General features: G+C 38.0%; 3 protein-coding genes across 4 annotated transcripts; 2 read left to right on the forward strand and 1 right to left on the reverse strand.

The window, feature by feature from the left end:
* The first annotated feature begins 146 nt into the window (after positions 1 to 146).
* On the forward strand, positions 147 to 5,289 carry LOC137950647 (pentatricopeptide repeat-containing protein At4g21190). Of its 2 annotated transcripts, none has more exons than XM_068797227.1 (6): positions 147 to 283; positions 1,870 to 1,954; positions 2,236 to 2,334; positions 3,613 to 3,756; positions 3,837 to 4,049; positions 4,956 to 5,289. In XM_068797227.1, the coding sequence occupies exons 2-6, from the start codon at positions 1,871 to 1,873 to the stop codon at positions 5,175 to 5,177; spliced, it is 762 nt and encodes a 253-aa protein (XP_068653328.1). In that variant the 5' UTR covers positions 147 to 283; position 1,870; the 3' UTR covers positions 5,178 to 5,289. The 2 variants fall into 2 exon arrangements, with proteins under 2 accessions (XP_068653328.1, XP_068653326.1); XM_068797225.1 differs by having other exon boundaries at positions 148 to 371.
* Positions 5,290 to 6,317: 1,028 nt separating this feature from the next.
* On the reverse strand, positions 6,318 to 8,242 carry LOC137949552 (deSI-like protein At4g17486). Its single transcript, XM_068795620.1, has 3 exons — positions 7,898 to 8,242; positions 7,449 to 7,736; positions 6,318 to 6,971 (listed from the first exon to the last, which is right to left on the reverse strand). The coding sequence occupies exons 1-3, from the start codon at positions 8,025 to 8,027 to the stop codon at positions 6,676 to 6,678; spliced, it is 714 nt and encodes a 237-aa protein (XP_068651721.1). The 5' UTR covers positions 8,028 to 8,242; the 3' UTR covers positions 6,318 to 6,675.
* Positions 8,243 to 8,810: 568 nt separating this feature from the next.
* LOC137950798 (uncharacterized protein At2g39795, mitochondrial-like) lies at positions 8,811 to 10,037 on the forward strand. The gene is made up of 3 exons (XM_068797423.1): positions 8,811 to 9,136; positions 9,231 to 9,550; positions 9,862 to 10,037. Exons 1-3 carry the CDS (start codon positions 8,930 to 8,932, stop codon positions 10,019 to 10,021), a joined length of 687 nt encoding a protein of 228 aa, XP_068653524.1. The 5' UTR covers positions 8,811 to 8,929; the 3' UTR covers positions 10,022 to 10,037.
* The last annotated feature ends 6,912 nt before the right edge of the window (positions 10,038 to 16,949 follow it).

Raw genomic sequence — 16,949 nt, forward strand, 5'->3', positions numbered from 1 at the left:
GGGCCGGTTCGTTACTCGACAAATTTTAAATCGAGGCCCAGCTTCCAAACATTCAACAAATTTAAGAAGAATGATATTAAAGATGGTGTAAAGAACCTTTTAACTGTACACGTCATGCGCTCTCTCTTTTCGTTAGCCACAAGCCCATGCCCAAAATCGAAACATCGATTGGACGACTACAGTTTTTGAAAGTCGAAACATTGTTGCCTTGCGCTTTTCGTCTTTCTTCCCGACCCTAGCCGTGGGGAACGAGCCAAATTTTACTCAAAACGTAGAATGAAAAGTGAGCAGATCTGATGCTCTGAATGTTTCGAAGTTGAAAGAATTTGAAGCAGGCTCTAGACGGAGTTTTTTCTAAAACAATCAAAGAGGTTTGAGTGTCTCTTTCAAAGTAATATGTTTGTTATCTGAATGTTTCTGTTTAGGAGGAGAACACAGTTTTCGCAGTTTTTAATGAGTCGAATTAATAAATTGTAAGTGTGTTGAATTTCTTTCGATATTCTTTTTCAAAAGCCCCTCTTTTATTTCTTGGACCTTTATATATGTGTTTTTAACTTGTGTCGTGTGTTTCTGCACAAAAGAGCTGTTAGGAGTAATGTTTACTGTTTTCAGTTTGTTATTTAGCGTCTGAAGAAAATCTGCGTTTCATGTTTTCGTTCAGCGTTGGACTAAAAAAGGGGTTAAGTTGTAAGGGTTGAAGGTTTCTCTTGGTTTTCTGTCTACATTTCATAAACCCTCGTGCTAGTCTTCTTTCTTCATCATTCTTACTACTACTTCAATTTCATTTTCTTAATGCTTTCAGTACTAGATAATCCAGATAACTATTCTATCAATTGCTGCTGTTTTATAGATTATATTCTATTAAATATATGAATGTAGAACTCATGGTTAGTATGAGTTGTTGACTAGGTGTGTCAGGTGAAGGGTGCACCAAGAGTCAGAGTGATGTCTGTCCTAATTGTAGAATTGTATAACACTATTAGCTTTTAGTTTTGTAAAGAGGTTCAAATGAGAAAAAGACTGTACCACTCCATTAAGATACAAACTCGACTTTAGAAAGAGAGGAAATTCAATTTTCAGGCACTGTAGTTGGATGATGATTGATTTGGGCGAGTTCATTAATTTCACTTGGTTTTCTTTGTTATGTGATTTATCAAGTGGCACTGGAGTAGCATCTTCTCAGGAGCTCTTTATTCTGTTTCATCTTTGCGAAGTTCACTTTCTTCTTTTTACTCAATATAGAAGGCAATATTCTTTTTATGGTGAAATTGTAGCAATGGAAATGGCGCAAAGATTCAAGCTATGTGATTATCTAGTTTGAGAAAGACTGGAAACTTGGCTTGAGAGCTAGTAATCACAAACATAGTGTTCTTGTAAAACTGCGATGTTAGGTGGAGTAATGTGCGGAGCTGATTTTTTTTTCTGGATAAACTGATCATTTAACACTCTCTTGCAAAAGAGGGGGTAACACAATAATCACTATTTCTTTGTCATAATAATAATAATAATAATTATTATTATTATAATTGCTACACACCTTCCACTATGAGACTTGCCTTGCTCGTAATAATTTCTCTAACTTCAGTATTGTCTCATTTCAATAAGAAACAGAGAAAGAAAGGAAGAAAGAGATCTGGAGAAAAAATATCTTTATTTTCATGGACATTAGTGAAATAGTTATTGTATTCATATGCCATGTATAGTTTCCATCAAGCTCTTGTTCAACATCCGTTCATCCAAGAAATGTGAGGTTGCATTTGTTTCTAAAGCTTTTCTTCTCTTTATCTTGATTTGTATTGCTAAGCATGAGTGTTTGTAATTGCATCTACAGTCCAGTTAAATTTATTCCTGGACACATGTTTTTCTCAGGATGCTCAGTTTTGGGTGTGCTCCTACCTTTATACCAAGAAGTTCAGAGTTAATAAGACTTTCAGTGAAGTTGAACACTTGTGTGGTATGTTACCAAGGGGTCACCAGTTATACTATCATTCACTTTTTTTATGCAATCATCAGTTAGCTTTTAGTTAGGAAATTCACAAGGTAAGTTTTCATTAAGTATCTCTAGTTTGAATGTGTAAATCATCATGTTAGAAATGACTGATAAACACAGTTTTGCAATTAAGCAATGAATAATCTAGATTATCTCGTTGTTTTTAAACAGACCAATTTTTATGTTTCGTAATAATGTCAGTTTGGTTCCATTATTTATGTATCAAGTTCTTATTTTAATCTCAGAGCTGTGCAGCAAAAGGGCCCAGACCAAGGTATCCCCGTGTATGGAAATCCCAAAAGAAAATAGGCACCATTGCAAAGTCACAAAAATTTGTCCAATGTGTACGTCCTTTCTTTGTTTTTTTCTGATCATGCTTTGCTGTCACATTCTATCATGTTTTTAGCTTATTAGGCATTTCTAATTGTTATTCACTTAACACTTAAGTTTTTCTTCTTGAAATTTGCGATCTTGATAATTGTTGTTGTTTAAATTTTTACTACAAACAGAAATAAAATATTACTAGTTCATCGATAAAAATTTAACTTGATGGTGAGTGTCTATCCTATGCATAAAGAAGAAAAGCAAAAGAGCAGGACCAATTTTTTGAGCTACAGGATGAAGTGAGGTAATGGCAATCAGGGCACCTGATCATGTTCACCACTACAACAAAAAACAACATTTCTGGAGTTCAATGGGTGCTTTACTGGATATTTATAACTAAAAGTGAAACAGTTACTCATAAGTGACTTGAGCTTTGAAACTATCAGCCTTTCTCAATTGAAAAAGAATATGCATCCTGGATAAATTAGAAAGCAGCCACCTTGGTTCAGACCAACTATTATTACTAGTTTAGTGTGACTGAAAGTTGGTTGACCAGGTGGACTAGAACCAACCTTGGTTCAGTCCAACCCTAAATAATATGTAGAAACAATTGAAACAGAAAAATAAAAGAATCTGACACGACAAGCCCAGTGGACCAGTTTGAATTAAAAAAAAAACAGAATACCTTTCAGGTTCTCCTAAATGGGGTTGTCAAGTGTCAAGGAACCATTCCAACATCTGCTAATTGTGTATCAGATTTGCAAGTTAAAGATGGTGTTTCCCTCCAATCTCTTCTTGTTGGGAACACCTTCCCTCTTGTTGAGTGAGGCCTGGAAATTCTGTGCCTCATTTTAATTTTTTTTCCTAGCAATGAATGCCAACCCCATTCTAAACTTCAGCTGAACCAGTTTGGACTGGGTTGAACTCAAACTTAGTGCTCGTCCTCTTCAGGGTTCAATCTAATTTTGAAGTCTCATATGCTTTGAAACTATGCATCCAGGTAAACACTTATAACTCTATGGCCGAAAAAAAAAAAACAGAACTTGATAAAGCATAGAATACAGATCCTTTGTTGGTTTTGCATGGCTTTAGTGAATGTCACATTTAACAAGATATACTTTCCATAGTACAGTTATATTCTGTATATGATTCACTGCACTGACTATAACCACATATTTGTGTAGTTATATCATCTAATGAAATTCTCACCATGTAAAAAAAAAAAAAAAGGGTTTCATGTACCTCTGCTCCCTCTTTCCCATTCTTTATTAATAACTTCATTTTTATTGTCTCTGTAGATTAAAGGGTTATCGAACGTGAAAGAGGAAGTATTTGGAGCCCTTGATTCTTTTGTTGCTTGGGAGTTAGAGTTCCCTTTGATCACAGTCAAAAAAGCTCTGAAGACACTAGAGAATGAAAAGGAATGGAAAAGGATAATTCAAGTAATTACACATGTTGATTAGTATCACTTTCTTTATAATCCACCACTTTCTTGTATTCAGTCACAGTTGAAACTTTGTAGGTTATAAAGTGGATGTTAAGCAAAGGACAAGGAAAAACCATGGGAACCCATTTTACTTTGTTAAATGCTCTTGCGGAAGATGGGAGATTAGAAGAAGCTGAGGAACTTTGGATGAAACTATTTTCTGAGTACTTGGAGAACTTGCCCCGTGATTTCTATACTAAAATGATTTCAATTCATTATAGCAAGGGTATGCACGAGAAGATGTTCGAGGTATATTCTTTTCATCCTCATCATGTTTTCTTCTATTAAAAAAAGCAAAAAGAAGAAAGGGGGAAAAAGGGGTTGTTACTTCCATTGGTAAATGCAACACGAGGTGTGATTATAACTAGGTGATTTTCATCACATATTTTACATGTCTGTTTTTACAAAGACGAAATTACCTGTAGCTTTTTTTTTTATAATAGTTTATCAGATAAGCATTATCTAAAAGGTTGGATGTATTCAATTATTCTCTATTTGAACCTATCAAGTCTGTCTACTGTTTCTTATATAACTTGAGTGATTATTTAATTTTCAGTTTGTTAGTGATTACATAAAATTTGGGGGTGTCGAGAAACTATTTACTTCTCCTTCTGTAAAATTTATTTACCGATTGCATAGAAATATTTAGATAATGCAGAATGCAAATGCACAACCATATTCTGGTCCCAGTGAACTCCATTATCATGCATCATTTTTCTGCAAGTTGTATTTTTACCTATATCCACTTTTTTGAAGGGTGAGGTTACCAATATCCATTTGTAAAACACAGTTAAAGTTACACATTGTTATTCATTGAATGAATCAAAATTCTGGCTGAACAAAACCTCTATTCATAAGTTTGACTACTTTCAAATAATTTGAGCTTAGATTCATGCTTTCTGGACAGCTTGCTGGATTCAGCTTTCCTATTGCCTATCATGTTTTATTGGGGCATGACAGCAACTTGCTTTGTTTGCCCTTTCATTTCATGTGACCTGTTTTACCACTATATTTTGCCACTTTTTGCTTTTATTTTGTTCTGGAGCAAATTATGCCCATCATCTACATGATGTTGGAGTCATTTGTGGCTAATGGATAAACATGTTCGGTTCTTGCGATCATGAATAACTAAGTGAAGCGGCTGTATCCCTGCAGATATTTGCAGACATGGAGGAGCTAGGAGTCAAGCCAGACAATTCCGTTGTAAAAATGGTGGGAGATGTGTTCCAAAAATTGGGTATGGATGATAAGTATGAAAAACTGGTCAAAAAGTATCCCCCTGTAACGTACCGATACATCAGAGGGAGGCGTGTCAGACTTCGAGCAAAAGATTTTAATCAATCCAACGAGAAAGTCGAAGATACTATCCCTCAATAATTGGTTCTCTCTCCTTGTATTTTCCTTTTGCCATATTCTTTCAGTTCAACTGGGCTAGACTGTAAACTTTTCATAATTGCAGAGCACTCTCAAGCAGGATCTTCTAACATAATTTCTTTTAACCCTTGTAGGAATTGTTTTATTATTTGTTGTTATTCGGAAAAAAAAAAAAAAAGAGACCCTACTCAAAAGAATAAACCAATGTTAGTCAAGATGATCCAGCTCGACTGACCAATGAAGCATTAAAATAAATTAACTATATGATGACTAGATTTAACTGTGAACCGAATCATATGAGGCTTGCTGGATGGTGATGGGGACATCCCAAAGACATTTTATTTCAGGAGGGCTCACTGACCCGCGCCCTCATGGGAGATCTAGTAATGGAACACGATAGGCTTAGGATAAGAGATTTACAGCCGCGGGATAAAAAGAGTGACTCTGACAGTGAACCATAGTTTGACGCTAGGCGGTTATGGACAGCATGTCTCACTTGCCCTGAATCAATTACAGTGGGGGGAGTGGAGATGGGATATTAGGATAAGATATTTAAACCCATCTTGGAGCAGACATTGGCAAATCGGTGACGAAATCGCATACCCGAAGATTTTGAAAAATAGAGAGCGGAAGGAGAGAGAAGAACTTTGCCAACAGTTCATGCAGGAACTCCGTAACACCCGCGGCCACAGTCGAAGGCGTTCTGAGATAATATTCGAGACTACATCAGAGATTTAGTTGACTAGAATCCACTAGTTCCCCTCTACTACGATCAACCTTTTAAAACCCAAAACCCTTGAATCAATTTAGAGGGACCCGCCGTTTTCTGCGTTTCTTCTTCTTCCCACTAATAATCTAGACCTTTCTTTGGACACTTCGTAGTATTCCAAATGAAAGTGATACGATGTTTTGGCGTCACTGGATCGGTATAAATCATAGTCATATTCTTTCTTTTCTTATTCAGAAAAATCGTGGATCCAACGGAACACAAAAACCACCGTTCAGAAAAAGCAGAAGAGTTATTATCCGAAGAAGGCAAGGCATCACATGCAGTCTTCCTCACAAGAATGACAGTCTTCCTACTCCAACTGATCGCCCCATCGTTTTCAAAATTTGAGACTTCACGGGTAAGACCAAGACCAGGACGCAAACTCGTCATCTCTTCAAATGAATAAATAATAGACTCACTATAGTACATCAGACTTTAGTTATCACGCATGATTCTCACTGGACCAAAAACAATCAGAAAGAGACACAAAAGGTACGAATCTTGTCATTATCACCTCTAATCATCTGGCTACACTGGAAATTCTGTTTCCGAAAATGTACAGGAACGCTGCACCGTTTCCTCATCGGCAGCAGTTAGCATTTTTCAAAATTAGGAGAAAGGGAAATTGGAGATTTAAGATTAGACAAAGAAAAGGAAAGAAAAGAAGATTCATAAACAACGTTTCCCAGGAGCGGCTTTCGTACCGGAGTTCTTTGCTTTCGGTGAGCCAAGTCAGACTCCGTTTGAGCTTCTCTGCGTCGACGAAACAAGGTGTGGAGAAGGCGAACGCTTATGTCTACTTCTGCTCGATTTCGTAGAAGATGACGATCCGGAAGCGGAAGTGGTAGTAATTGTAGCTGTAGTATTCGTCGTCGTCGTCGTAGAAAATGTGGATGAAGAAGAAGAAACGAACCTATTCGAGTTGCTTCTAAGTTTCCTCTTCTCTCCTTCACAGATTCGTGCGTCGGCTCTGTGTCTCACTCCCGCAACGTGAAGACCGATCGGAAGAACGCAGTTGCAGAACAAACCTGTCCCAATTTCGGAAAAAACTTATCAAAGAATGCGTTTAAGATAAAGAAAAAAAAAAGCTGAAAAGAAAAAGTAATCTCATTCCAGCTGCAGCTCAGCGGCACCACACGTGAGACTTCCACAAAACAATTGAATGAATGACAGTTCGATCTGAACCGCCCAGTTCATACTCCATGAATGACAGCCATGAGCCGTTGCTGTACAAAGGATTCAATGTGGTGCACACGTGCGCGCCTCCTGCGAATTTTCGCACATATTGAAGGCTTGAAGAATCTGGCCAGAGCAGAATACAGAACGCTGCTCCCCGATGCGTGTGAACTGCAACATTTGCCACCTGCCAGTACGGCGAGCAGCGTCTAGTGGGCGTCTTATTACTCGCGCATCTAACCGAATCCGAGGCCGGAAGTAAAGATAGCTAATGGTCCTGGTAGCGACACTTGGGACAAGAGAGACTAAGAGAGATCCCGAAATCATACCAATTTTGGCGAGGCGATTCACCCAGCGGGGGATAGACTTTCCGGCGAGTTTCAGGCAAGCGTCGTTGCAGAAATGGTTACAGTTCTTGGTGATGAGATGGTACGTATTCCCGGTGTATTCCTCCGCCAGCTTCTCCATGAAAGCTCTAACCTCCCTAGGGCCGAGATCCGTCCGCCCGATCAAGATCGACTTCCGGAACGTAAATCCAGGGCATTGCCTGGGCTCTCCCTCGAAGATCCCCGTCGTCGGATACTCGTGCGCGCCGAATGCGTACTCCACGTCATGAACTGCAAACCAGGAAATAGAAAAACCAAAAACGCACAAAACAGTAAAACCTAATTCGAAAGATCTGGATGTACGGAGTCAGAAGTTGCTCAATTCGAACACTTCCGGATCGAAACGAACACTGCACAGAAATAAACTTGAGAAACGAAAACCAAAACCTGACCTTGGACGCCAGAGTGGTAGATGCCGAGGCCGAGCCAGTAAGCGTAACCGTTGATCGGAGTGAGATCGTAGACGTTGAGATAAACAGGGACCGTTCCGGTTTTGCGCTTCGAGGAGAAAGCTCTGAACATTTTTTGTTTTTTTTTTTCCCGAAGACCAGACAGAAGAATACTTCCTTCTTTAATCTTCAAGAAGAGAGTGATTCTGCGGAGAGATGAAATTCGAAGAAGAGAATAGAATTACTGGCAACTGAATTAAATGTTTTGGGGACGAAATTTTTCCCTTGCGTGTCTCAATCGGAAGCTTTCCTTCGGTTCCACCGGCGGCGGAAAGCGCCGCAACGTCTCTGAAGAATCCCTACCTGGCTTTTTATACAGATCTGATCAGTAATGTATCTCCGCAGTTCGTTAATGACCCCGTTCCGACCAAAAATTACGGACATGGCACGTGTTGGCATTTATTGCGTATTCATCTCCCCACAGGTCTCCACCGTATTTATTCCATTTCTTTCTAACTTTTCAAGTTTTAAACTTACCCCCACGAACCGGGCCCTCTGACCAATTTTACCGTTGGTGAATAATAAATGGTGAGTGGTAATAACAGAATTGCTAATGATATCAGATTTCGTTCGTTTTACTTCAGTTTTTCTTTTTTAAATTCTATATGTCTTAGGCCATTCTAGGGTCCGGGTCCACACTCCAGAGTTCAGCGAACAACTTGGAATGGTCAACACTCTCTAAGCACATGGCCCTCCATATTAACTGTCATTTAGTATTTCATTTTTTAAATAAATATTAAATAAAATTATGTTACATTGTGCATCCAATTAAGTGATATAGACTGAATACACTTCCTCGTATGTAGTAGACAATCGGTGCCGCCATTTTCCTCTTTCGGTCAATAGCAAAAGCCCTCCTTAAACCCCTGGCAACCCGGAACGAGATCGTGGCGCAGGCTGGAGAGGAGCACAGGAAGGGTGTACTATAGGATTTTGGAGAGCTATAGAGATCAGAGCAGCACAGAAGGAGGAGCCATGGTTTGCTTCTTCCAACGCGCACGAAGAATGCTCTCACTCCTTTCTCCTAAAATTCTGGTCCCCTCGGCAAACCCTTCTCCTCTTCTTATAAACCATTCGAGGAATTACACTGCTGAAACGCGAAAATCTGCATTTGAGTCTAATATCCTCAGAATCCTCCGAACGGAGATACAATACCAATACGACTACGCCCCTCCCAAACAGGTAGACTCTGATTTTATTCAAATGCCTTCTACTTTGTTTCTTTTTTCTTTATTCGAAAAGTTTGAAAACGTAGCACTGACTTTGTTGGTTGAAGCCCGAGAAAGAATTCAACTCGTTCGTCATCGAAGACTGCCCCGGCGAGCAGTGGTTCAGACTGAGGCGTAAATATGGAGCGGAGGAGGATATCAAAGTTGAGGTAACAATGTTTGATGGAGCGGTGCCTGCATCAAAATCCGGCGAAAGCAACGATGTCCGACTTCACATTAGCTTGATAGTTGATGTGGTCAAAGGGGAAGATGGTGGAGTTTTACAGTTCATTTGCTCCGCCTGGCCAGATAGTTTGGAAATTCAGAAGGTTTTCATGCTGAAGAGCCGTCATTTACGTGCCAGGCCTTACGTGGGGCCTGATTTTGTGTAAGACCGCTTACCGTTGCTCCCTGAACTGAGCGATATGCTAGTAGTTGTTTCCAGTTTCTGTATAATGAACTTATTTTCGCTGCCCTTCTTCACCTTTACTCGTTCAGCTATTGGCTTTCACGAATTATTAATTAAGCTCAAAGGGTTCCAGTGAGACGGTTCATTCTAATCTTGTAGGCTACGTGTGGATGATTAGTCATCCGCATATAGTGCACCATGTTATTGGTGCGGCCTTAAGGTTTTGAAAATTGGATTAAGTTGAGATGCTGCATGGGTTCTTTGAGTAACAGTTGTTTGATTGATTGCAGAGAAATGGACGATGAGCTTCAGGAAGCTATGCGGGAGTTCCTGGAGGAGCGAGGGTTGAATGGTGAACTTGCTGTTTTCTTGCATGAGTATGTGACAAACAAGGATAAGACTGAGCTTATTCGTTGGATGGGAAATGTCAAATCTTTCATTGAGAAATAGATGGATTTTGGATTAACCCATCTGATAGTGCCTCTATTTTTGTCTCTCTTCCAAAGTTTTCCCTTCATCCATGATTTTTTCTCTTATATCTGCATCCAGGCGATATTTGCAAGAAAGTTCTCATATTTTAGATGGTGAAATGATAGATCTTTGTTGTAGTGAAGTAATTTTTTCTGCTTCTTTGGTTTGAGCAGCAACAAATGACAGGCAGTAACTGTTTCTAAAATGGAACAAATTGAAATTTGGAATGAAAACCATTTCAGTCATGCCATACAAGCATACTGTTGACTTACATAAGACAGTTATAAGTAAGAGAGTGCATATTTGTGTGATATTTTGACCTTGGCTACTGTCACCAAAAGAGTGTTCTATTTCCTTATAATGTTTTTTTAAGAAAGACGAACTCAGATATCTACAGACTGTGGTATAGAAGTTTTATGTTTAAGACTAAATTAAATGGATAAAAAATTCCTCAACGTCTGATTAATTTCACAACCTATTGAAACTTCTTAAGGAGCATATAATTAAATTGGAATGCTCATGTACTTCTATTGGTTTGAGTAGCTGGCTTTACAGTGGAGTTTGCAAATAATCACTCTAAAAATCAGTGTTGTCAGAACTGAACTGGGCTGGCCGGTTCAACCCGATTGAACCGGAACCCAGTCCTATCTGCTTCTAAACAGAGAAAAACTGCTTTTAACCCATAACTATCGGAACCAGCTGGGTCAAATGGTTCGATCATGAACTGGATAGCTTGGACCTTTCTGGTTTGACAAAACCTTAGTAAAATAGCAATACTGATGAGAAGAATTGAAGTGGTGACCAGATAAAAGTCTTGGTATATGCCTGACCGATCTGCTACTCTGATGCTTTGTGTTAAAAGGTGATAAATAGCTACCAGATATCATATCATTTAGGCAGCATCCCATATTTAATTTTTTTTTTGAATGACATCCCATTATGGTTCAACCAGTGGTTGAACCTGGTCTAATTGGGTTGGACCAAAATCAGCTATCCATTCGGTTGGATAGCCAGTTCGATTTTAACAATATTGCTAAAAAGGGAGAAAAAAATCTTGTAGCTCACTCTAACATGGCGTGAGGTTCTGATGATGATGAGTCCAATTGAACTAATTGACTGGTTTAATGTGAAGAATATGGTGGGAAAGATAGCCATATTCAGGGAAGCAAGTAACAAGGGCAAGCTACCAAGAATTGTAGGTGTCAAAATCTAATATGTCTGTTTGGGTGGTTGCTTGATTTATTGGTTGAATCTCTGTACTTATTTCCCTTCCAAAAATGTCTCTCCCCCCAACCTCCACCTTGTTCTCTCTTTTTCCTTTTTAATATGCATGCATTCATTGAGGAGAATGTTCCAACTTGTGCAAACTTGATGGCATTGGGGATTCACCTTGCCAATGTAAAGAGGTTAGTGGAGAGTTTGATAGATCTAATACTAAGTGTAAGAAAGCATCTCTATCTACAGGTTTCCTTATTTAGGAGTCCATGATTGCAAATTTTTTTATTGTGCACACTTTTTCATCAATAGTAGTCTTATATAGTCTCACTTGGGGAGTTCGAGATCCCATATTAGGTGAACAGGCATTTGCCTGGTTATAGAAAATGATTTATAAAATCAGGATGATGGAGAGAGGTAACTGAAACCTAAAAACCAATTGAACCGAACGGAGCTCTTTAGATGCTTAAAACGTGTTTCAAATGAGCAGTCAATAATAAATGTACAGATTTTTTTTCTTGAACAAAAGAGTAATACAAGTCCAGAGGATGTGAGGAATTTTCCTTATGATTTTAGCCCCTAACCTATGCAAAAAAAAAGGTTTAGAGCAGGTGGAATATGGGAAACTTGGCCCTTAATCTTTACACAAGAATTGTCTAACTTGTTGCCTATATGTTGGGGTTTGCAAATGCATAATAATCTATGATGCTTCCATGTCGACACCCATAAGGGTACGCTATATTGAAGTTCATATTTTTTATCAGATGGCCTTTTTCACCTTTGTGTCAAGTCCTATGATAAGTAGCCCTTTCTATAGGTTGGCACTTCCAGGATTTTATCATGCAAATTAGGACTGCTCTCACACTAAATTGGTAACCTATCCGTTGTGCTAAACATGAGTACGCAAGACTTGACAGTTTATTCCTTTATAGCTCATAGTCTTTTAACACTTTTATTTAGTCCTTTATAGTCAGCTTTTGAACTTTAAATTAGTGACTGAAGGTTGCAATTTTGTGTTCTTCAATGAACTGAAAATGGGTATTTGATAAATATCTTTTAAGAAGGGAATGAATTTCTACCTTAAGTATACTTAGCTTAGGGTTAACTTCATGTGTTGTGATACAAAACTTTGTGGTGTGTGTGTGTGTGTGTAATGTATATGTATGCATATATTTTTGCTTCTTATGCTCTAGAATGACTTCCTTTGCTGCCTTTAACTGTTCAATATCCATCATCCATCTTTGATTCAAATCTGCAATTTGGAATTTCTCCAATATACTGCTGTCAGTATTCCTTTTGTAAGTGGTTGCCACTGCTTGTCGCCATTGCTACCTTGAGGGTCCCATCTGTATTCTTTTATTTTGAATGATATTTAGTGGTTGGCATTGCTGAAATCGCTTTCTATTCCTCACTCCACAAGCAAAAGTAGCATGAAAAACAGTTTTCCATTCCCAAATGCTTCTATTTTCGGTTGTTGCCACCTTGTCGGCCCCATCTTATTCCCTTATTTTGTATGGTATTGAGTGGTTGGCGACCTTTACTTAAATTTTGTTGCTTTCTATCCCGCGCTTCACAAGCAATGGTTGCATGAAAGACAGATTTCCATCCCCAAATGCGTCTAAAACTGATGGCTTTGGTAGAGCTGCACACAGGTTGGGTTTGGGGCAGGTTTCTGGAAATCCCAACCCGCTCCATGAACCCAACCCTAAAACTCGTCCCTGCAATGCCTCTAACATAGTTAGAAATCGTATCCCACCCCCTCCCTGTTTCCCTACTTCCCAACTGTCCCCACTTCTTCGACCCATCGTCATGTAGGTGCATGGCCCATTCTATCTTTGACATAACCTTCGAAAATTGTAAAAAATTGAAAAGTATATAAAACATATAAAATTGATAATATAGTAACATAATAAGAGAAAGGCTTAGGGGTCATTTAATGTTTTCTAGCAATTTTGTTCCTGAATGCTCTTGTTAGAGTAGAGAATCTCTTGTTTCTCTAAACAGATTTTTTTATGCATAAAGGATAACATTGTAATAAGATCTGTGCTTGGGGGTCAGGAGAACCTGTCTGCACCCCAAACCTGTGTGGTTGTTTCCCCTTACCTCATTCCCTTTTGGGCCAGGTCTGGTTGGATTCTAAAATTTACCTGACTGTGTGCCCCTAGGCTTTAGGCAAACAAAAGTATAGAAACCAAAGTCTCCTGGTTTGAATGTGTGGGACCTTTTATCTGTAAACCAGGTCCACAGTATATCTATTAAAAGCAGGCAGATAGTGTTTTTGAAAAGATTATGGTCTTGCAAAAGAGTCTAGAATCTAGAGTTGGACCGTCAATGAATACAGCACATAAAACTACAGACAGAGAGCAAGACAATAAAATCTAAGCTAAAAGTGCTCTGAAATTTCATTAGTTCTCTTTCAATCACAGTTACTGCTATTATCTTTAAAGCCTATATCAGGTGACCTCTTATATTTTAATTTTCTGTTAAAACTCAGCCTCAAGCTTGCTCACTTCAGTAACTCACATAATAATTTTCCAGGACCGTACTAACTAAAAGGCAACCTGGACTTGTTAAACTAGCCATAAAAAGACTTCCAGCAGTTAGTAAAGGAAAGAACTTACTTTTATTGGTATGTATGGTTTTCGCTGGTACAAATGACCCAAATTCTTTGAGAACTTCAAGTTCCTTCTATTGTAAACCATCCAACATGTTCATGCCATTTTAACCTAATTAAGTCATATCGGAACTTTTGTGTACATGGTTGACCTTTATTGGCATTACGATCGGTGTATCAGATGTATCATTTCAGTTGCTGATGGATCTGGTAGAGATTTGATTGGTTGATACAGAACTATGCAACAGTAGGACCTTTATGAGTGGATTTTCTGTTGTAGTGTTACGTAAATGATGCCACCTTAATGATCACTTTCTGTTGTCAATTTGAGTTTCCTATGACAGGACCTCATTCCTAAGACTTGGTGCATAAACAGCTTGAGTTTCACTTTTAAATATGCAGGTTTAAGCCCTTTCTCACTTATTATTCCCCTTTGCTTGAGGCTGTCCAAGACTGGGCTCATAAAGCCTCAAAATCTATAATCTGGTCTACCGGGCTTAGTCAGTAAGCCTGCCTAGCACGGGCCTTTTCTGGAAGCCCATCAGCTGGGCAATGGAGTTTGGCAATCAAATCTAGGTCCTGCTTTTACAAATTTTGCTAAAAATGTCTCTATCAAAAGATATATTTTTTGGCACATTGATATGTTAAAAAACAATAAATGTGACCAAGACCCCTTCTGTAATATCGGTGTCTTTGAAGAGTTTTTTGTAGGAAGTTTATTTTCTCTTTATCAACCTCTTATTTATTTTCTCTTTTTATGTCCATGTCTTGTTTGTGTTCCTGTGGTTTTGGCTGGGGCTGTCTGTATGCTTAGATATGGAGCTCCTGGTGAGGAATTAACATTCATGATTGAATTAAGCAACACAGTCATAATTTGATACAATGTAGAAATCCACTCTTCTTCAAACTTTTATTTTGCATTCCTTGATAAAAGATGAAACGAACAAGGTGGTCACGATTGATGCTGTTAAAAATAGCTCATAGCAATATCACAACCAGTAATTTTTCAATAAAAAGTATAAAAGTAGGTTTGGCAAGTGCTTTACTGGTTTTTTTTTATACTGAAAAACATGTCAGTAGTATTGGTTTCCAAAGTCAGGACTCTAACTGCTTTCAACAAAAAGAAGAGACTAACCTTGCCCTTATTTGGAAAGATCTCCATTAACAAAAGTGAGCTTTAATTGAAGTAGTTTTGTGTAGTAATTATCTTTTAGGCTTAACATGTAATACTTCTTGTAAATCAAATGAGGTGTTTCGAGACAGGACTATACTGTTTGTGTCGCAAATGAAGAAAGAATATGAAAAAGGAAGAAAAGCTGTAGAACTGACTAAACTAAGATTAACTGGGTAGAATTTTAAGCAAAAGAGAAAGGGATTGTGAAAGAAAGATGAAATATCCAGAGGCTAAGAAGGTGACCCTTTACCTTTTTAAAAGGGTGCAGTAAATAGAGCTTCCAAGCCATCTGTTCTGTACACTATGCAAGTGAAAGGAGATGTACACACTTGCCTTGGGATTTGGCAAAACCACAATAAATTAGGACCTGAATGCCCCTTAAACAGATAACCAATTGTAGATAGCTTTTACTAGACACTAACATAGAAAGATAGTCAATGGCCCACAATTCCCTCACCTCCTTCGCTCTTGGATAATGTTTACTCATGATTTTAGGAAACAATCAATTTGGTTCATTTTACTTTCTGTCTTGCCTTTCATATAATTTTGCTTTCAAGACAGGAATTTCTTTGTATATCCCCTCCTTAATAATATTTTTGCTTTTAAAAGACAGAATTTTAATTGAATGATCGTCATGTTCTCATCGTTTGAGATTTAAGATACAGACACAGTGGAGAATATTTTAATTAGTTTAAGAAGGTTCTTTTGCTACTATCCATCTTATAAATAGGTATTATGGTGGGTCCCCCAACACATCTACTTTTCCTGGGTTTTTGTCCCTAAAAAGGGAAGACATTTCAGTTGACTTTTATAAGCATCGAGCTTAAATACTTGCAGTGATAGTTTCATTTAAGTGGATCTTGAGATTTGAGAGAGTTTAGTGTAGCTCGTGTTGCACTGTTGGTTTGAACTGTGAGTGGCTGGCACATAGTTATGGAAGAATACTCTTAAAAGAAAAAAAAGAAAAAAAAGGAGGTATGACTGCTTATTTTAGTTTATGGAAAAAGGTGGATATGTTTTTTAAAATGATGAGGACATTATTGAGAAAAGGAGACAAAACAATAAAAGGCAAAGAAAAGAAAAAACAAAAAAAATACTTCAGAGAAGAAAACAAAGAATCAAGTAACTAAATCTACAGGATAGGTGTCTCCAACCAAAAGAAATTGTACTGAGACATCAATCTGCTATCGAAGTCAGGCTATTGAAGTGCATGAATGAGTACCTGAGGAGAACATGATTCTCTCCCCACAGGAAGAAAACAACATCATCCATTTTGTATTTTGCAATCTCAAATCTTAACTCCAGCAAATGTTTCATTGAATCTATGCTGTGCTTCCCACTTATAAACTACTTTTCTCATGCCTACCGGCTTGGTAATCTCTTTCAGGAGGAGATTCAAATTAACCTTTTCTTGTCTTTTCTGAAATCCCTTTTTTGTTACCGCACATGATTGTAATAAATGGTTTTATATTGGTAAATATTGTTAATGCATTCAAATGTCCTGTATGTGGGTTGCCACAACATTTTTATAATCCCCTAAAAATGAACTTTCTGGTATTTGTGCATTTGGATGGACTTGACAGATGGGAAACAGAAGATTTGGCCAATGTATATTCTTAACTTAGGCAGAACATGTGATATTCCTTTTCATTTATTGGTTCATAAATTTTCTTCTTAAATTTATGAGGATTTGTTCAGATCCCATGAACAGGCCACATTTTCCATCCATATTCATTAGACTGTTCAAACAAAGAGAAAAAAAAGGATAATATGGTTTTAATTCTTGCCTCTGTAACTTATAACTCAACTAGCTGACTGTTAAGCTTGCCTCCTCTTTAAGTGCAGGCCAAGTCCTTCACCATAAAAGAAAAGACAAATCTGTTTGGATAGCCTGGAAGATATTT

Source organism: Aristolochia californica, unplaced genomic scaffold, assembly GCF_029961685.1.
Source record: "Aristolochia californica isolate CCGP_79_NKW_82.1479 unplaced genomic scaffold, dmAriCali1.0.hap1 SCAF_14, whole genome shotgun sequence".
Taxonomy (NCBI): domain Eukaryota; kingdom Viridiplantae; phylum Streptophyta; class Magnoliopsida; order Piperales; family Aristolochiaceae; genus Aristolochia; species Aristolochia californica.